The 22,182-nt window shown below is 36.6% G+C and overlaps 1 protein-coding gene across 5 annotated transcripts; it reads right to left on the reverse strand.

Annotated features, from left to right (window-relative positions):
* Positions 1–821: 821 nt before the first annotated feature.
* Positions 822–19,431, reverse strand: thrap3a (thyroid hormone receptor associated protein 3a). Of its 5 annotated transcripts, XM_079895000.1 has the most exons (12): positions 19,173–19,390; positions 19,028–19,074; positions 12,259–12,414; positions 8,139–8,981; positions 5,997–6,695; positions 5,682–5,851; positions 5,068–5,179; positions 4,840–4,924; positions 3,972–4,159; positions 2,870–3,032; positions 2,654–2,791; positions 822–2,258 (listed from the first exon to the last, which is right to left on the reverse strand). In XM_079895000.1, the coding sequence occupies exons 3-12, from the start codon at positions 12,384–12,386 to the stop codon at positions 2,037–2,039; spliced, it is 2,748 nt and encodes a 915-aa protein (XP_079751126.1). In that variant the 5' UTR covers positions 12,387–12,414; positions 19,028–19,074; positions 19,173–19,390; the 3' UTR covers positions 822–2,036. The 5 variants fall into 5 exon arrangements, with proteins under 5 accessions (XP_079751126.1, XP_079751128.1, XP_079751127.1 ...); XM_079895002.1 differs by having other exon boundaries at positions 2,654–2,788; positions 19,028–19,431; XM_079895001.1 differs by lacking the exon at positions 19,028–19,074 and having other exon boundaries at positions 19,173–19,231.
* Between the last annotated feature and the right edge of the window lie 2,751 nt (positions 19,432–22,182).

Consider the following 22,182-nt stretch of genomic DNA (forward strand, 5'->3'; position numbering starts at 1 on the left):
AGTTCAGTGGTCAGTTCTACATTGTTTTTGTATGTATTCCTTCGAAAAAGAGTAGGGGTATGTGTAACACCGGCATCCTAGCCAAATTTGCCCCTTGGCCTCTGTCTATCATGGCCTCCTAATACTGACTGGCTTCATCACTGTCTCCTCTCCACTAGTAAGCTGGTGTGTGGTGGGCGTTCTGGCACAATATGGCTGCCGTCATGGCTGCTCATCTGCTTTTCTGTAGTATGCATTATTATGGTGTTTACTGAGTTTGATAATATCATTTATTTCTTTTAATATCAATCTAATGCATTAAGCCATTAGCGTTTCAGAGCGTCCCCAAATGTGAATGTAAGAATAAATGCAAGTATATTACAAGTTTGTGTCTGTCATTGTATTTCTGTGAATGGCATTTTACACATTTGTGACTACTTGTCTGCAGCTTCAAATTCAGAATACAGGTTTGTGACTATTGTCTGCAAGTGCAAATTTCAACATTCAACATCAGATTTTTATTTTACAGGTTTTCACATTGGAGCTATGAGTGTAAATGTTCACGTACAAGTACGGATATTTATTGTACGAGTTTTGCTACTCTTTTACCCTCATAGTAGAGGAGATTCCCCCTTCCATGTAAAGCGCTATATAAATGTAACAAATTATTATTGTTTTATGTTGGTTGTTCTGTTCCTGAGATTCTGTTTTAAGATGAGTTCATTTCTGAATATACTGTAGACTGCTGCACTTAGATCCTGTTTCATCTCTGCTGCAACCAATGCTGCTGCTAGTGTCTTCTTGACACACACACACACACACACACAAAAAACACTCAATAGAAAATTGTTGCTTTTTTTATTCTTTCTGATTGTGAGTATATAAATGCTAGTCAAATGTATATATCAGACACAGTGCAAATCAGAACCCAGACAATTAAAATCCAATGTTGAGTATGAATGTAAATTACATACATTAGAAAACCCATTATAAAATATGCACACACATATTGTCAAAACCCTGCAACCCGAGCAATCTAGAATTTGTTAACAGTCTTCAAAACATTTGTAGGTACATGTATTTTTTTTTTTACTTTTTCTGTAGGATGTTTGTCCAGTTTTAAAGTTGACCACTTTGACTAGCAGTTTAAATCATTTTTCCCCACATGTCAATCACTGGGAAATGAATGTCTACCTGCTGTTGTTTGGTCCCATGGCGAGACTGGGTCATTAAATCAAGATCTTCGTTTCTATCGGAAGACACACAAGGGTCTCAAAGAGTTTCATTTAAGCCCACAAAATGTCAATATGTACTTTTTTTTTTCTTAAGGCAAAAACATAGAACATAACTAGCTACAGTATAGGTCTATACTGGCATTCTACACTTTAGGCACTATGGCACATCTTAGGCACCTAACATTTGAACTAGTAGCCTAAACAGGTAAAAACTTTTTTTGATGCCCGATATCAACATCTAGAAAGTAGAGTATCCGATGACCGATATATATGGTCACCAGACGATATATAAAGAGTTGTACTGTATTTGTAACATTTAATAACTATTCACACACACACAAAAATGAAATTTCTTACTATCCATAGACAAAGCTGTCAGTAGAATTTGAAAAGGAAAAAGTGGGGAAATAAAAACTTCCAATAATTAAGTTCATATGGTTATATTAATAGCCTCAAAATGGCCAATCAATTGGCCTAGCCTTTATATCAGTCTATGATATCACTACTTCAAACTGTGTGTTTTACGTTCGCATGTTTCAAAAGTCTTGTGCAAAAAAGGAGACAGGATTCGCAATGGAGGCGCTTGGGCACCAATTCTTCCAGAGATGAAGGGATAGAAAATAAATGTTGGAGCAGGTGCTTTTAACAGTGTCTGTCATGATTAGATAGGAAATCGGAAATAAAAAAGCAATACAATAAAAAAGCCTCTTTCCTATCAAAAAGATTTGGATCCATAAGGATGCAGATATTATATCCATTCTTGACATGATGAGGGATCTCCTTGTTCTCAAAGGTCCTGTCAAAGTCTTCACTGCTCCATTCTCACTGGTCCTGTTCCACATCATCTCCTTGCTGTTCGCCCTCATCATCAGTGGCCTGGAATTTATCATGGGCCCATTTAGGGCTCGTATTATTGGTGGTTTTGGTATTTGTGGCCCTCCGGAGGATGAAACGTCCCTTTCCACGAACAAAGTTACCACGACCAGACCCGCGCGTGTTCATCAGCTTTCTCTCACCTTCACCTCTCACGTCTCTTTCACTGTGCTGCAAAAACAGAAGAAGGGCTTACAAAAAATATGGACCTCAATTATGTAACATATACAGCTGTAAGTGGAACTGAAAACCTTGATGGAGAGTTAGTACGTAATGAAAACATATATAATCTGTCTCCCACCTAACTGAGTATTATAATTAAAAGGTTTGGAAAGATTACTCAGTTTAAGCATAATCACCTGTGTTATGTTTGATTGTACATTGCCATAATATTACATGTACAGACCATGAATGTAACTGATTGGTTGCACGGAGCATAACCTACTGTATGTTTGTTGTTCTTGATAAGCATATTATGTTATTTTTTATTTGAATTTTTTTTGGTTGTTCAGAAACTGCATTAGAAAGGAGATTCAGAATGTGTGTTTACAATGATCACAACATACTAGGAAGTATTTCTTGCTCTTGGGAGTGTATTCTTGATCCCAGTCTTCATTCTTTGCGCACATGTTCATCTGTGAATCACCGTTGCTGTTTCCATGGAAATTTCCTCGGTTCCAACCTCTACCGCGTATGCTAAGCTGCTAAGAAACAGCAAATGGTAACCGTAACTATTAAAGCAATAAACAAATATCTTAGTTCTTCAATAGCACTCAACTTACAAAGCCTCCTCGTGATCTTCCTCTCTCCACAGGCTCTCCATGCTCTCTAAACCCCAGCTGGACTCTGGATAAGCCTTCTGGCTTGATCTCAGCCTCTTCTTCATGGTAAGCAGAGGAAGATGAGGACGATGACTGAGAACGCTCCCGTTTCTTCTTGCTTTTCCTTAGGAATTAAACAACATTAGATTCAGACACTGTTGATCAATGTAAAGAGGTCTCAAAAATCGACTGGATCAGCGATAACAGCTTTTGTCATTCATGTTCAATGTGACTTTATCAGGTCATTTTCTTGTCCACTAACCAAAAAGTCATCTTTACCTGTAGCCTACCTGAAGTCGAAGGAAATCAGGACATTTTCAAACACTTGACAACCTATATTCGACATATTCAAAATATTCAACTGACCAGAAAGACAAAAAGGTGCGTTCACACTGACAGTGATGTAATAGATGAAGGTGACCAAGTTGCTTTTCTGTTGGGCACAAGTAGGTGTTCCTACTTGAATACAGTACACAACTGTATCAGGGAGTCAATCATTTGAGCTCTGCTCCCATTGGTAGTTGCTGTATCGTATTGCAGCTCATATGCAAGTTCAATAGCTCAACATTCGCTCTGCCCAATGATTTCTGTCACTCATGTCGCCTCACGTCACCAACTCTCACTGAAAATGACTGACTTCTTGTTTCTGCAGATTGCTGACAGTGTGAACGCATCTTCAGGCCTTTTTGAAAGTGTTTATTGAAGGCCTCCTGAGAGGTTTGACGGTTTCATCTTGTTAAATCTTTACATGACTCAACCAGATTCTTTGAATGTTTTTTGAATGAAATCTTTACATGACTCAACCAGATTCTTTGAATGTTTTTTGAATGAAGTAAATTTATTTCTGATATCATCACAAATTGATTAATGGTTGATCAAAACTGCAGTTTTCAACTACATTTAGAGAAGTTATTATCACCATGACAATTTTTCACTTGAGGGGTTACAACAAGCCCAAACAGAAATATGATTGTTAGCTGTTTAAGCTGTTTTCTATAACTGAACCTCTGTATTCACAATCACTCTGTAATGTCTATGGAGCATATTTTCTTATGCAGCTTACTTTGTTTTTTTGTGGTTCTTTGAGGCTTTCTCTGTGGATGTTTCCTTTCTTGATTCGGGAGATTGCCCCGATACTCTTTCTCCGTACTCTTCCTCTCTTTGTTCTCTCTCTCCACTCAAGTATTTCTTTCTGCGCTCAATATCCAGCCGAAGGTCCATTGAATCACTTTTAGATTTTTTACCATCGACCTGCCGTGAGGAGAAAGAGAGATGTTGTGGCCAGATGTGGGTTAGCGGCGTGACCTATTAGCTTCATGCAGCATTGTACGGGGTGGGACCAAAACGAAAAACACAGCAACAGCTGACTTCAAACAATCATGCAAATGGATGAAAGGAAGAGGCCTTTTCTAATATCATTTTATGTAGCATTTTGGCTTTCAGGCAACAGGTCGCAAAATAACATTCGGATTTCCTCTCACTTGCTCGTCGAAATCAAAAGATATTCAAATAAACGAAACAAAATATATAGGACCACATCAGAAATACTTTCATTGGTGCTCATGAAAGTATGTTGTTTTTACTTTGCCTAAACACCTCACTTGTTCTTTGCAGGCTTTGAAGAAGAATACTTACTATGACTTTTGTTTAGAGTCCTTTGAATGGATTTGACATGGGAACAACTGGTCACTTCCATTTCTGACCTCTGATTTCTTGCCTCAACTGCCTTAGGAAGGCTTGTATAAGGGAAGGCATTTACAACACAACAAACTGAATGCACCTCTTTTTGCATCTCACTTTTTTGGACTTTATGCCTCTCTCATCAGAAACAAGAGTTTTTAGAGAGAGAAGGAAGCCTAAGAATGCTTTGGCCACATCACTTGCGCAGCATTCTTTTCCAAAATACGTCATATTTCAAAATTTTTGGTCACCTTGAAGCTGTTTTCCATGGTGCTTTTCATCTCATCAAACAGAAGAGAGTGCCTCTTAAAAGCACTGGGAGAAACATCAATTCTCCTGTGAAAAAAGAGGTGAAGAGAGGAATATTTTGATATATGCTGATCCTCCTTTCTTATAGTCTTAGAAATTGTCAAAACAAATAAATTGCTCATACGTGCATGAGAAACCAGCGTGGGAATTTGTCTCTGAATTTTTTATACCTGTGTATCTCTGGACTCTTTCTCTGCTTAATGAGTTCTTTCTCAGCAGCTCTTCTCTGGTACATGGCAAAGCGGTCGTTTAGGGTCAATCCAGAAGAAGGAAAATATTGAGCTGTGGGCAGAAAAATTCGTATTTTTTCATTAAATAAATAAAGTATTAAAAGAAAAATACTAAAAAAGATTTAGGGGAGTGTTTACACAAGACTGTTTTCAACTAAAAATGGAAAACTTTTTGGCCGTTCATTTACATGACGCAAACTTTTAAAAAACGAGTTTTAAAGCGCAATTTTTTTAAAATTATACCATCATCATGTCCGTGTAAACTACAAAAACGCAAATTTGTGAAAAAGGTGACATCATGCACATACGTATTATGCGTTCAATCAAAACACGTTCAACAAAAACAACAATGGCGTACCCATTATATATATGTATATTTGTCCCATTATGAATTACAAATATATATACATATATTTAAAAAACAAGTCTGCAGTAATTAAATGATGGTGTATCATTTTGTAATTTTACAGAGGGGTGATGCAACAATACAAATACTACGGCCATAAAAACCCTCTCACAACCTTAGCTGTACAAGACAGAGAGGTTTCAGTCACCTTTAATGTGATGGACAATTGAAACTATGTGTTGGGCAAACAGCTCAGATGGACTTCTGGGTGACTGCTGAGCCTGAAGATGCTGAAGGACAGCTTGAAACTCCCAATCCTTTTCATCAAGATGCACAAACTCCAGAAGATGCCTTCTTTCATTGGTCAAAACAGATGTTCTGTCAAATAGAACAATGGTGACAAAAGACAAAAAGAAATATATTTAATATGTGGTAGTCAGAAGCAGTCATATGCACAACAATGCAATGTTTTGTGAAGATGGAATTAGAAGCAAAAGGTAATTCAGCAAAGAAAATCATTTACCTAGCAAGGTCATCACTGAGAGAATTCATCCTCACACTGAATTCACTTCCTCTTTTCACGGAAGCTCTTGGTGGGGATTCCTCGTTCATAACCACAAACATCTCTTGCTCGCGGTTCTCAGAACTCCTCCTGGGCAGCAGTGTGGGTTTCTCTTTTCGTTTCACATTTGAGAGCTTTTCAGGGGAGGGATCCTTGAGCATGCCACTCAGCTGGTCTCTCTTAGAGAGAGCAGCAAGGATTTTCGCTGCTCTTTCCTGTTTATGGCAGAGCAGGAGAGCCTCCAGCTCATCATCCCATGGCATGTCCTGCATCCTTCTGATTCGCTTCTCGAACATTTCACGAGCGGACAGCGTGACTTTGCTTTTGGAGGGACTGTTTTCTATATCCCTCACTCTATCAGTGATCTCCCCTTCTTCTTCTTCATCGTCCTCATCATCCTCGCACAGAAATGTTGGGCCCTTTCGTGGACCCATTTTAGGGGTGCTTATGGATAACTTTTTACCATCACCACTCTTTGCAGATTTGCATTTCTCCTTCTCTCCTGCGTTGTCATGATCTATAGTGCGAGACAACTCAATGCCCTTTTCAAAGATTCCTCCATTTTCTTTGTCACATACTAATTCTCTGTTACTTTTCCCTTTGTGTGTGTTGTTCTCACATTCAGAGGCCTGTTTTTTAACCTTTTGCTCCTCCAGGAATCTGGTAAATGAGAGAAAGAGATTTACAGTTCATTATTATTACAATAATGTGCTCAGATGCATCAGTTGTCATTTTGACGTGACCACGGACTGCTGCTTCATGTCAAACTGACAGAACTATGCATAAACTGTAATGGATTTGGTTCATTTTACCGTGCACAAATGAATGGCTTCCAGTCTATAACAGGTAAACAAGTGTGTGTGCAGCTGGGAATATATATCACTTCTTCCATTTGCAAAGTGCAAATATAAACCTTTTAGACCTTTTTAGCACATCTAAATTACAGACTGTGAGCTGACATTTGTAAACAAGGCATATCTAGCTCTTCATGTTTGGCTCTTTCTTCCAACCGCTCTTTTGATGCATTTGAAGGTCAGATTGCAAACCAAATGTGCAATCTTACTTTGTGTCTGGCACGCACACAGGATTTATTGTGTTACTTCCACTCTTATAACTGACTAAAATAAAGGTAAAAAAGAAAAAGAAAATAAAGCAATATTCAAATGCATATAGTCCATCAAATATATAAACATCTGTCATCAATATAGCTTAAAAGGCTTGAGAACAATACCCAGCCCTAGGAAAAACAAGTTAAATAATATAGATTATTGGTCAAAAGTTTGGAATGATTAAGATTTATTCATGTTTTTGAAAGAAGTCAAGGCTGCATTTATTTGATCAAAAATACAATAAAAACAGTAATGTTGTGAAATATTATAAGAATTTAAAATAACTATTTTCTTATTATATATTTTAAAATGTAATTTATTCCTGTGATGGCAAAGCTGAATTTCCAGCAGCCATTAATCCAGTCTTCAGTGTTACATGATCCATCAGATGGATCATGCTGATTTGGTGCTCAATTTGATCAATTATTAATAATGTTTCTTATTATTATCAATGTTGGAAACAAACTGTGATACATTTTTTTTTCAGGATTATTTGATGAATTGAAAGTTCAAAGGATTAGCATTTATTTGAAAATATAAATCTTTCACAATAAGACATTATGAATTTCTTTACTGTCACTTTTGATGAAATTACTGTGTCCTTGCTGAATAAAAGTATTTTTTTAATCTTACCCAAAACTTTTGAATGATAGTATATCATGGTTTCCACAAAAATATTAAGCAGTAACGATGTTTTCTTGAGCACCAAATCAGTATATTATTATGATTGTGATATAATACTTCAGCTTTGCTATAACAAGAATAAATAAATTACATTTTAAAATATATTCAAATAGAAAAAAAGTTATTTTAAATTGTAATAATATTTCACAATATTACTGTTTTTATTGTATTTCTTTCTCAAATAAATAGAGCCTTGGTGAGCATAAGAGAATCTTTTCAAAAACATAAAAAATGTATTACTCCAAACTTTTGATCAGTAGTGTAAAAATGGATAAATGAACAACATTTTAAAAAATGTATCCGTACTTACTTCAAAAATGCAGCGGAGATAGCAATTCTATCATCTGTCTGTTGGTCAATATTTGTAAAGAGCCCAAAACCTTTGAAAGCTGGGCTAAGGCTTTTCTTTATGGGGCTGTTGTTTGAAGGTGCAGTTGCAACTTTCTGCCAGGTGGTGGCACCATTATTTGGAGCATTTGAACTCTTATGAGCAGGACTTGTTTCGTTGGTTGCAGAGTCAATCGGTTTGTCATTAGTGACAGAGGAGCAAACCTGCAGACTTGTCCTTTTAGGACTAGTGTCATGGCTTGTCAAAACCTGAGAGTTCTCCAAAGTCCTGTCTCCATCAGCATTCCCTTCAACCGAAGAAGAGCCTCCCACCTGCTCTGCCAGAGCCCCATCTCCACCTCCTCGAGTTTCTTCTGGCACTGAGACTTCCTCTCTTATATCTTTGCAAGTGTGTTTGGCAGACCCAGAGTTGGAGGAGGAAGAGTGGTGCGACTGTGGCGATCTCCCTGAGGATGACCTGTCAGAGCGGCGGGAATGGCTGCGGGGCTGCGGGCTGCTCGACTGCTTCTTGGGAGACCGTGAACGGCCCCTCTTGGGGCTGTTGGGGTAGTACTGCTTCTGTTGCTGCTGAGGGTACTGCCGGAAGTTTTGCCAGTTTTTGTGATGGTAGTTGTTATATCCACCTCGTGCACCACGCTGAAAGCGGCCGCGGAAAAAGCCTTGACCTCTGCCCCGGAAATAATATGGCCTCCGGAAGCCTCTGTGGTTTCCCCGAAACTCCCGTTGGTTCTGGTACTCCCGTGTGTGGTTCCGTTCACGGTTGTGGGGCGGGGAATGGGATCTTGATCGAGAGCGAGACCTAGAGCTTGAAGACAACAAGAGGAAGGATTGAGCCAACAAAAATCCTTGGGATATAGAAAATGACACAAAGAGGACAAAAAACACTATAAAATCTACATAAAAAAGTAGTCCATACAACTTCTTCTGGAGCTTTACACCTCTGGGTGGGGAACAACAGACCAAAGATTATTCACTATACTCTTCATCTCCGCTGCGGATCTTAAATCAAATGTTATTCAAATGTAATTTGGTTATGATGTCAAAGGATTTGGCTATGAGACAATTGAGAATGCATAAAGTTTGATATTATTAATGTTCATAATTCAAACTAACACAAAATAATGACTTTAAAGGGTCTAAGCTAAAATGACAATCAATAGAGACATAAAATGAAAACTGTATCAACTATTTTAGATCTTTAATTTGTGTAACAGTATGTCAAAGAATTATTTCAGGTAACAAACACTGCTGATATTAAAATTGAAAGCTCTTGGTGCAAAATCAACTGTAGCCATACGGTGGCCCTGTTGTTCTATTTATTAACAGATCTAAGTAGTTTTGGTTTCTTTGTAAGCCAGTCCCTTTTAGCACGTCTTAACATATCACAAACACTGATAAACAACTAAACAACTTGCACATGCAAGTACTTCATACTGTGCATTGCACTCTGTTCTAGAGAATTTTGAATATAATCTCATTGGAAGATGAACAGACACTGAAACATTTCTGTATTAGAATATCAAATCGTAGAAGTCATGCAATTATGTCTAGCATTGCATTAAAACCTGCCATTCTATTGCAGTGGAATTTTTTCATCATTTGGAAAGTGAAAAAAAAAGCCTCGCAAATTATCCAAGTAAAGCACCCCTCAACCAATTTACCATCCAGAAAACATAATGACAGTAACACTAACCTACTTTTATCTACAGTTTCGGCTGGTTTTCTACTCACCCTTTGCGTTTTTTCATTGGAATACAGAGTAAGAAGGTAGTGCACAGAGCAACATGATACTCTCACAGTGAGCAAGAGGGACTTTGCATCTCCTCTAGTGAGCGCGGATGGAAAGAGTCAGTCACATGGGTCATATGGGAAAGATTTCTACTCTCTTTCTACGGAGCAAAGAGGAGGTTCTCAGCCTGCCAGTTACAACACATTAGCTTTGCACAGACAGTAGACTCTAACTGAAGGCAACAATTAACAGCTCCCTCATTTGAAAAGCTATTCGTAAACTGAAGTTAAAATGAAAATTCTGTAATTATTTAGTCACTTGCTGTTTCAAACCCATATCTTTTTCTTTCTTCTGGGAAACACACAAGCAGACATTTGAATTGTACTGGTTGCACTTTCCCCTGTTATTATAATGAATGGAGTCTCAGGCATTTAATCTTCAAAAAGGGCACAAATGCAGCATAAAAGTGGTCCAAATGAATCGTATGCACTGAACGGCAAAACTTCTGAAGTCATACGATAGCTATGTGTGAGAAACAAACCAAATCTAAGCCATTATTATTATCTCCTATAGCTTTCCTTGATGTTCATGAGAGAAGAGGATACATCTGAATTGTGACTATGTCTGAATCAAAATTTCAAATCAGATCTTTTCAGTGAGTTGGTGGAAACAGTTCTCAAAACTGGTCTGAATGATTCATTAATGAATCAGACTGATCCAGTTCTCATGTCAACTCACTGACTCAATGATCCGGTCACAACAGCCAACAAGATTCTCACTGAAATTTCGGTCTGTTAATCACACAAAGATATTATACGACTTAAAATATAGTGCAAAATTCATATTGATGACTTTTGTTGTGATTTTAAATCTTGTAACCTTTAGTCTCCACTTGTAAAATCACATGAGGGTGAGTAATTGATGATCTTTCAATTTATTAATGGAATTTTACTTCCTGACACTCATGCCCCATGCGTTTTATTTGGACAGTTTGACTTCATTCAGAAACATGCAGCAATGTTTCATTGCATGACATATGTGTGTCAAGGTTTTTCCAGCTGTGGCATCTCTGCTTTGAAACTGGTCAGCAATGAGAGCCCAGGCTCGCAAAATTTCCATTGCAAATAAGGGACATCAGATTTAGCAAATTTGCATGAAAAATCAACAATGTACTTCTCTCAAAGTACACTGTCAACCACACAGGAAAAAGGATCCATGCTTATGGGAAAAAAAAAAAAATGCATCCTCAATAAATGTAAAACAAAAAAACAGAGTAACACATGTATCCATCCATTTTCGTCTAAAACGGTGCCGTTTTTGGCAGGAACAGTTTACATTTGGCTACCTAAGAGCCTCTACTGTGCTGTAAGCGCAAAACCAGCAGTCCTAAAAGAATGTGCAGGGAAGTACAATTTTAGCATGAGAAATAAGAAAGTGCGGTGAGCCTTTCCAAAGCCACAGCCCTTCCCAAATATCAGACTTGATGCAATGCTGATGAATACATGGAGAGTAAAATCACAGTGACTGTGCAGCCCCTTTTCAACAAGAGAGGAAGCCAGAGTAAAGGCATTATAAAATACAGGGTACTTTTATTTATGTACAGAGGTGTACCTTACATAACTTTGGCCTGGCAGCTGCGGCTAGATGGATGACACTGGCACTGAAATACTGATTTTAATTTAAAATGAGTCATGGATGGGAAACTGAGCATGAGTCACATGGTGTGTGTTGACAATAAAGTTCCATTTTGTGTTTACGTACAAAGTGAGAAGTTAACAGTTTTCCAACCAACTCAATCCTTAAGCACATCTGTCAAGACACAGTAAGCCTTATTGTGTTTAGATTTGTGCATTGTAGTACGGTCAGAATGAGTAGTTAAAGTTCCTTGTTCATCAAGCACAAGATTAAAAGCAGACCAAGACGGATTTTCTGCGTTCATTCACGTAGAATTGTGTACTGACTCCATCTGGGCCTGATTGCACGACAGAAAAAGGGGCTAAATGACTCAATAGTCAGTAAAATGGAAATGATTACAGCTGATTAGTTTTTAAGTGAGAATTTCATCAGTTTTTCCTCTTATTAATATTACAAAATGTCCCTTCTTTCCTATTCATTCTGTTATGTACTAAAATAGACAACACGTCACTGAAAGTGATGAATGAAACTGAAAACTGAAAAATCGGACTCAAAACTGAAATCAAAAATCGAAACCAACTCCCCTTCATCCCACATACCAGCTTTGTACTGTGCAGTAAAGTGTGACTGTCTCATTTTTAATTGACAGTATATTTTGCATGCCATAGTAATGAACAAAGCCAGTAGATGCTATTTAATTATCATAATGGACACTTACCCATATCTGCGCTTTCTTGATCTAGATCTGGAGCTGGAGCGGGAGCGGGAGCGGGAATAAGAATGGGATCTTGATCTGGAGGCCGATCGAGAGCGAGACCTGGACTCTGATTTTTGTGTCTTAGACATTGTCGTTTGTGGTCTCTCTCATATGTGCCTGTAACAAAACGAAAAGCATTCAGACCAGCAAATTACTAAAAAGTTACTAATCATTAAGTCATGAAAACAACTCATATAAAGCTGTTTTATATTTTTTAAATCAATTATTATTTCAGCAAAATAGCTAGGAAAAAAATTGATTTATAGATTGTTACAAGGGCTGAACTTTAAAAACATTTTGTACTGTAAATCCCCACTCTCCGGGACATTAAGAAGGTTTGGCTTGGCAGTATTAAAGTTTCCATATCTCTAAATCACAGTTTGTCAGGCTAAAACACTAAAGGTTTGTTTAAAGGCACAGCAGGAATTAATTGAGAAATAAGGAGCAAACATCATTCTACAGGCCTGTTCTTAAAGGGATAGTTCACCCAAAAATGAAAATTAGCCCATCATTTACTCACACTGAAGCCATCCTAGGTGTATATGACATTCTTCTTTCAGACAAATACAATCGGAGTTATTTAAAAAAATGTCCAGACTCTTCCAAGCTTTATAACGGGAGTCATTGGGTATATTTTTTTGGAAGTCCATCAAAGTGCATCCATCCATGATAAAAGTGCTCGAAACGGCTCTGGTGGGTTAATAAAGGTCTTCTGAAGTGAATCGATGCATTTGTGTAAGAAAAATATCCAAATTTAAAACTTTATCGACTAAAATAACTAGCTTCCGGCAGACGGACGTAATTCTGACCAGCACTGTATATTTTATCTTAATGTTTTCTGACCAGAAAAATTCATTTCATTTTCATAATTTCATTACAGCGTGCAAAAGAATCAGTCTAGCAAATAAGATGAACAACAATTTTACATCAAAACTTCTGTTTTATACTGACTTTAAGTACACAGTCTTGTACTTTTGTCTTTTATGGGTTTCAAATACTTTTTTGCTTCAAATCAATGTTTGTAATAGTGTAATTCTCCTCGTAGCTGGCTGGTTTGGTTCATGGCTTAAAACTCCTCTTAAACAAATACTTTTTAAAAATACATATGGGAAAATGGGAATAGGAAAAACACTTTCGAAATCAAGACCTTTGTAAAACTGGACAGGCACTATTGCACTTGATTAGGAAGTATCAGAGTGCTGAAGGCCTCCTTCCCTTTCCTCTGTACAGATAAAACGTTGTCAAAATAATTCCGGTTCGCATGGACACGCGGAAGCGATACCATTTTTTCTATATTAGGAATTTTTAAGGCCAGACAGATAGTTTGTTGAGGTCAATTTGTAGAGAAAGACTACATGCCTGCGCACATATATATTCAAATGAGTATAGCCTACCTATAGACTAAACACGTAATACACATGTGCACACAGTCAGCGTTTTCCCATATTCGCATTTTTGAAGTTTGTGCGGAGATAACTTTAATTTTGTTCAAAATTATTCAACGCCTGCCCCTTGGAAACTATTTCAAGGTTTGCGTTCGAGCCACCTAAGTTAATAACTAATGATCTTTGCAACAGAAGGGAATCAATCAACTAACTTTAGCTGGACAATAACATTATTCTAGAGCTGCTGTAAAGCCAAAACAATCTGTTAATTTAATTTCCTATTATCACTGTAAAGCTGCTATGAAACAATCTATATTGTTAAAAGCGCTATAAAAATGAAGGTGACTTGACTTGACTGAATGTCGCAATTGACCAATAAGAATCAAGTATTTTAGAGCGCTAAAACAGTTAATGTAATCTGTAAAGCAGCAGTGTGTAATTTCTGTACCAAAAGTAATGGGTAAAACAATGACTGGGGCAATCGACTAACAAACGGTATTTAAACACTGAAAAAAATATACACTTCAGATTTGATTCATCTGATATTCTTCAAGCCCAAGAGATTTAAATACACACCTTGTGTGCGAAGTCTACTGACGTGGACAAAAGGGAGGAAACGGTACAGGTTTGGCAGGACAGATGTAAAGTGACGCCACATTAGCATGAAGGCGAGAGTGATTTACTGGCTCTTTAATGTTATCCCCAATGTATTTAAAGAGGTGTTGAAAGGTGATTCTGTCTATTGTCCATCATGTCTACCCTCCACAAATGCCCTCAACTGGTTAGCTGAACTCACACTTTGATTTTTACCATAGGGAACACTGGTGATCAAAGAGAGACAACACTGTGGCTCAAAATAGACTTGCACCAGAGATAAAGAGAGAGCTTTTGAGTTGACTGTGATGGATGTAAATATCCATATCATAAGCTGGATCTTGACTGCTTGTCATCATACCTGTCATGACCTTAATCATGGATGCACAAATGCACATAATAACAGATCTGTGTTGGAACAACAACAATAAAAGAAGGAACTGTATGAATGTTAAAAGGTAGATTCAAATCCAGAGTCCAGTCTAAATTTATTTGCCAACTTTGCACTTATAACTAAGTACGACACCATTAACTATTTGTTTACTGTGTCATGTGGCACAGAAAGCAGCAAATGACGCATTGCAAACAAATGTAAACCTTTATTTAACCAGGAAAGAAGACTCAAATAGTTGTCACTTAACTTATTCATAAGGACTGTTGACATAAGGATTGCAAACATATGCATAAAAAGGTTCAGTTAACAACAAGAATGATAACTAATGAAGATAATAACTATATTAGCATCCACAGCAATGGGCAATAAGATAACATTCTGTTTCCTGCTCAAGCTCTTTAAAACCCGGCTGGACTTTCACTTTAGTGATGGAAAAAAAATCACTATAAAAGTGGTTCCAACAATATCGTTTTCTTTGTGTTGTTATTGTTAAGGTTGTGGTGTGGATTGCACAATTCTTTTAGAGTTAGAGTGATTTTTAAAACTTTATGGTAGCTTAGTAATTATTATACCGTAGTTATCGGTCTTGGTGTGAATGGCCCTTTTGCATTGCATGACATCCTAGGCTTTCTCTTGGCTCTGCTAGTAAATAAACAAGCCTCAAGATTAACTGGTATTTTTCTGGTAATCCTATGTATGACGTGACGTGCAATTTATCCCGGCACTCCCGAAAAGTTATCTGTGAGCGTTTCCTTTTTGAGGCTCATCAGAAGTAGCTTCTGCACACAGGAAATTGCAGACTGAATGCTTAAGCTACAATTCAGTGTGGTATCTTTGTGCACATCATGCTAGTCTGAATAGATCTGTGCTGGTTTTTTAGTAAACACAGACCGAAATTAACCTAAAGCCTTTTGTATTATTCCTTTTGACTGCTTGTTGGTTTTGGCCAGCAGTCCATAATTTCCTGCAGCCTCCAGACATCCAGACATTTGGCTTACTGTGCAAAGTTTCTAAACTACTTTACTTCTGTATTGAAGAACTATGAGAACATACTCCAAAGTTTAACCATTAAATGAAGGTCAAAAGTATTTATATAGCTACATTCCAGTTAAAAGTTTGGAATAAATAAGAAATTTTAAATGTTTTTGCAAGTCTTTTATGCTCACCAAGGCTGTATTTATTTGATCAAAAATACAGTAAAAAAAGTAATGTTGTGAAATATTATTACAATTTAAAATAACTTTTCTATTTCAATACATTTTAAAATGTAATTTATTCCTGATGACAAAGCTGAATTTTCAGCATCATTACTCCAGGCTTTAGTGTCACATGATCCTTCAGAAATCATTCTAATATGCTGATATGGTGCTAATTTTTTATCAATTATTATTATTATTTGTTTTTTATTAACAATGTAGACAACAGATTTTGCTGCTTACTGTTTTTGTGGAAAATGTGATACATTTTTTTCAGGATTCTTTGATGAATAGAAAGTTCAACAGAACAGCATTTGTTTGAAATACAAATCTTTCATAATAAGACATTATGAAAATGTCTTTACTGTCATTTTTTCCTAATTTAAATCAAAGTATTTTTTTTTTTATCTTGCTTACTCCAAACTTTTGAATGGTAGTGTATCACGGTTTCTACAAAAATATTAGGCAGCAAAAAAACCAAAACATTGATAATATCACATTGATAATAAAAATGAATATTTCTTGATGTTACACTGAAGACTGGAGTAATGGCTACCAAAAAATCAGCTTTGCCATCACATGAATAAAACACATTTTAAAATATATTCAAATAGAAAACAATTGTTAATTATTTCACAAGATTACTGCTTTTACTGTATTTTTAAACAAATAAATGCACCCTTGGTGAGCATAAGAGACTTCTTTTAAAAAACATGGGGGGGGGGGGGACCTCAAACTTTTGACCAGTTATGTATCATGTCAACTAATACATTTGGTGTTCAAGAACCTAACAACAACAGTTTTCCATTCTAAGCACCTGTCTTTAGAGATTAGTAAAGTTAGTTTCAGAGGTTTAAAATAGAGATCACAAGAAAATAACGTCACCTGACATTTTCTGTAAACATTATGCTTCCCTTCTGCAAATGGGGTCTGTTGACTCATAAGGGTGGAGGAGTCAGGTCATGACACATTTATGATAATGGAGGCATCTTCACAGGGGTTAAGGAAGTCTGAGGGATTCATTTTAAAGCATAGTATCATAGAGCAGCTGTCCCGTAATCCTCAATTTTCCTGAGAGGATCAATAAAGCATCTACGTGTCTAATTGTCTATATGGGAATAGAGTGTGCTCCAGCCTAATCAAAAGGATTTGACAGCTAAAAATGTTTGTGTCAAACATCTCTGGTGGTCATACCCTTGTGCTGTCATTACAACCACATACATGCACACACATCAGCGACAGCTGCATTTGGACCTTTTCACCTGTTCGATTAAGGGGGGAAAGTGTACTTAAACAATGGTGCAAGTTGTGCAACCCAACACGACCGCAATATGTTCCCAACACTCAATCAGCCGCTTTATCAGTGAGACCACAGATGCGACACCAACAGCACCAAAATCCCATTTGTTATCTGCATTACCCTATGAAGCAAAAGAGCCACTTCAACAGCCCCATGGCAACATTCTTCCAGAGACTCCACATATGTGTGAAGACCTCTTTGAAGTTTAAAGATGCATGACTTTTGGAGCCTACAGCTTCTGAGGTAAACATCTGATTGATTGTGGAGTTTCGAATCAATCTCTTCAGCGACTCTATTAATAAATAAAATACGGGTCTGTTGCGAGACATCATATGAACTTTAGAGATTTATGCAAGCTTTATACTTTTTGATTGCAATGAGTTGCAGCTTCACAAAGCTTAAAGGGATAGTTGCTCCAAAAATGAAAACCCTGTCATTATTTACTCACTGTCATAATGGCTGCATGATTTTCATTTTTATGTAGATTCACTGTGTTTCCAAAGAAAGCAATCTAGAGGCTGCCAAGCTTCAAAAAGCCAAAACAGCACCATAAAAGTCTCTTAACAATTTGAGCTCTCTCTTTTATGTTTTCTAAAGTCAAATGATAGCTTTGTGTCAGGAATGACTTTTAGTTGTAAAAAGTCATCTCACCATTCACATTCACGGAACAAAACTTTTAAATTTCATTCAAAGAAGATATGAATGTATGTGATGTGAATATACAGTATAGATAGATAGATAGATAGATAGATAGATAGATAGATTCAAGTTTTGTTTGTTTTTTTATTAATGATGAGCCTTTAACACATGGGGTCAAATACTGGGCCCTCGTTTTGTGATGACTTGTGTCTCATCTTTCTGTCATCACTGCATCTGTTGATTTCACAAGGGAACTCATCAGTTGAAGGTCTTCTCTATTTTAGTCTTATGAGAATTACGTAAAATATCTAATGTAGAATCAGGTCTAATGATAACACAGATATTATTGTAGTAGGTTTGACAAATTATTATTTTTTTAAAAACTGACTGACCAAACTTTCTAAATGAAACTGAGCTACTGAAAAGGCAAGAGCATGGCCTTATTGTTCCAAGAGCATGCTTCACGCAGCCAAATGTAATTGGATAGTCTTACACAATGTACAAATCCAAACACAAGTTGTGCTTGAATAGATTTTAGATCAGTCAAAGAAATGCATAACACATGGTATGACACTACAATGTAAGATCTGATTGATCACGCACCGTATCACACATCAATCACTCATTCATCATTCATTTAAAACAAACCCATTTCCCCTTGAACACTTTCCCAAATAATGGATGAAGGATGATAAACATAAACTGTCTAAGCATTTCTATAATGACACACACTCAAAACAATTGTGCAGTAGAAGAAGAACAGTTAAATAATTGAATCCATGCACAAGGAAAAAAGAAGAGATGCAATACTGACAAAGTAATGCAGCTGATTGTAAACTGATGGTTTCAATTTGTATTCCAAATATTCAGAACATAATGTGTGGAACTATTGTTTTTATTTCTTTCAATTTGTACATCATTCATGATTTGCCTGTTTATATCTTTGAATAGGATTTTATAATAAATAATAACTGTGATGCAACACTATTATCAAACTGTTTTCGTTTACAAAAGTTTACCATGATAATCTTTTACATTTTACTAGAGATTTTTACAACAATAAAACTGTGGTAACTTGGCATAAGCAACCACTGTCATCAAACATGAATTAAACAATATGACAGACACTGCCTGAAAGGTCTTACATGTTGAAGAAGCTACCAGGGTAAATTTTGTCGTCCATGTTTCTTTTCTATTCTAAAGTTTCTTTAAAAACACTTACCTATAAGATTTAGTCCAGGATGGGTAGTCCAAGATGGGAAGATTCAGCTAATGTCAAATGTTACAGGTCAGTGAAACGGTTTCCTTTCGTTTTGAGGAAAAAAATTGTTGTGCGCAAAGTAACTATTTAAATCATCCTAAGTTACATCAAAGACGGCAATATCCAGTTCGCGTCATCTGAAGTATCCGCATTCAAAACGTTGTAACTCGTATATTACAAACAAACGTTATGATTATATTTTAATTCCAAGTGACAAACGTGTCATTTTAAGTCGTAACCAAACTCGTCACAAGTGAATACGGTAAACTATTGAAGTCAAATGATGTAAAGCAGCTTTATGTGCTCAGTCACAGTCCGGGAGGTGTGTGTGCGATGCAGCGTGGATTCTACAGGCTGCGCGAGTCAAATTTCTCTCATGCATTCTCCTGTCAATCAAATTAGGGCTGACAGCTAGCCACGCCCCTAGATGAGTTAAAGGAACAGGCCCGCTTTTTCAGATGTACACAATATCTTTTTGTTATTGTATGTTAGCCTTATTTTAAAACACACACACACACACACACACACACACACACACACACACACACACACACACACACACACACACGTCACACACATATTATATTATATATTAACTGAATATGAATGGACAAAATATGAAAGTCTCTGAGGTAGTGCCTCCTCATAGAATTGAATATGAAAATAATCCATATTATAAAAATATAAAAACACAAATATTACAAAATACCAGCAAGTGGTTACAGCGGAAGTGCGTCTCTCTTACCTCCCCCAGAACTGTTTCTCTCTAAACGGCTCTGGGGCCTCATTTATAACCATTGCGTACGCACAAAACAGGCCATGAAAGAGGCGTACGCCACTTCCGATGCATAAGTTGTGATTTATAAAAAAAACTTGACGGGAAAATTTGCTCACCTGCACGCAAACTCTGACCTAATCTCCATATATGGTTATTTCAGGGAGGAGACACATGTGCGCATAATCTTCCACTGACTGGGATTTGTAAGGGAATTTTGCGCAGGTTCTTGCATACTCACGGTTTTATAAGTCTGAATATTTTTCAGGCTTATAATGAATAAGACCCCTAAACAACGCCTAGTTTTACTATGCATATCTTCATCTGCATATAATTTGCATATGCATATTCATCCACGTGAGAGAAAACAATGCCTTCATCGCAGTATGATTGTTATGATTACTTCGTGCAATAAATCCCGCCTCTTGTTTCGCAAATCGACGACTGAACAAAATAATGGCGTTAATGGGGAGACATTTAAAAGTAAGTAAACTACTCAGCCAATTAGTAATCACCGTTTTATGTCACGTCAAAATCAAACATGATGACTGTGTGGTTTTTGCAATCAGCTTGGTGAAATTAAAGGTTCACAGAGCTTGATGACAGCTGAACATCAGTTCACAAATAAAATATATTGTTTAAATTATTACTGCATTTAGATATTATTTTGAAATAAATGTAAAACTGCTTAAAAAATACTAACTTGAAATGCTGAAAATTAGACAATATATAAATGCAGTGTAATTCATATAAAATGAACAGGAAAAAAAATGCTTGTTTAAATTGAATTACCTAACTTAAATGTTTAACAATTAAATTATTGACAATACATTTATACAATTTACAGTACAATAGTGTTGCACACATAGGGTGCTTGAAATGCGATGCAAAAATAAAATGAAAATCTTTTGGTTTCATGAAAGTGGTGTAGTGATTATTTGACTATAGATAATCTCGCCTCATGTCAAGGTCGGCTGTTGCTGTTGACCTGCCATTTCTAAATATTTGACCTAATATTATAACATAATTTTAATCCAATTACTTGCCGTTTATACACTCCCTCCCACCTATAGGAGAGAAATCGAGATGAATTGATATCATGACTGAACAGCTGAAAAAATGAATGACAGTGCCAGCCATGAAGTGCATTTTTTATTCTTATTATTAACATTACTTTTCTTCTCATTAGAATTCTTTGTGTCATTCATCTTGACACTAGACCTGTAAATTCAGGAAATAAACATTATGTGAAGCCCAAGGGTTGTGCCAAACCCTCTTACTCCTACGTTTACTTTTGCAAAGGAAATATTTAGCCATGTGTGTTTGGAGGAGTAAATCCAACAAAACCATGATGTGTGGTCCTTAATTTTCAACAGATGATCACATTCAATCAAAGGAGAAAACTACAACAAAAAAGTCTTATTTGTTTGTTCATGATGAAAAGTCAACTGATGAACTTACTATATTTGACTAAACTGAATTGACTATACTCAAAGCAAATATGGATGCACAAATTGTGAGATATTTGTTGACAGCAGCATGACAATGTGTTCAATGGTTATTCTGTGGTTTGGAAGAGAAGATCAAATCTATTTTGTGTTTCACCATGAACCCAAAAATGAAACATGAATATTATTAGGATCAATTGTGTCTGTCTTATCCTGAACATAAAGAATATAATGGATTCAAGACTTAAACTTGAAAAACATTATCAGCCTTAAAGGAGAACTCCGGTCAATTTTAACATTGAGCTCATTTTTTTGTACATTTGGAGTGCTGTCAATACAGAGAACAACGTCAAAAATCGGTGTTGCCTACACCGTGTTATCCTCTTTTTAAAATTTGCACCCTGTTGACTTCAATGGGGCAAGTTTTAAACCTGCTTTTAGCCTCTTAACATCCTTGATGTGTCATTACAAGTGCACAGCCAATGTGAGTGATTCCTTCAGAGTGAACGCAGGTCAATCTGACTGCAGTAGATGTGAAAGATATGAATAAAAATGATGTTTATTCAGCCAGCGCTCATACCTGTATTTATTTACATCCTGTTTTCGGTCGAAGTCCATAGTAATCGATTGTCAAATTCACGCGCATGATCATAGGTACTAAACCAATGCGCGTGAACTCGACAATCGATTACTATGGACTTTGACCGAAAACAGGATGTAAATACAGGTATGAGCGCTGGCTAAATAAATATCATTTTTATTCATATCTTTCACATCTACTGCAGTCAGATTGACCCGCGTTCACTCTGAAGGAATCACTCACATGACCTCTGCACTTGTAATGACACATCAAGGATGTTAAGAGGCTAAAAGCAGGTTTAAAACTTGCCCCA

This window comes from Squalius cephalus, assembly GCF_949319135.1.
Source record: "Squalius cephalus genome assembly, chromosome: 15".
Classification (NCBI taxonomy): Eukaryota; Metazoa; Chordata; class Actinopteri; order Cypriniformes; family Leuciscidae; genus Squalius; species Squalius cephalus.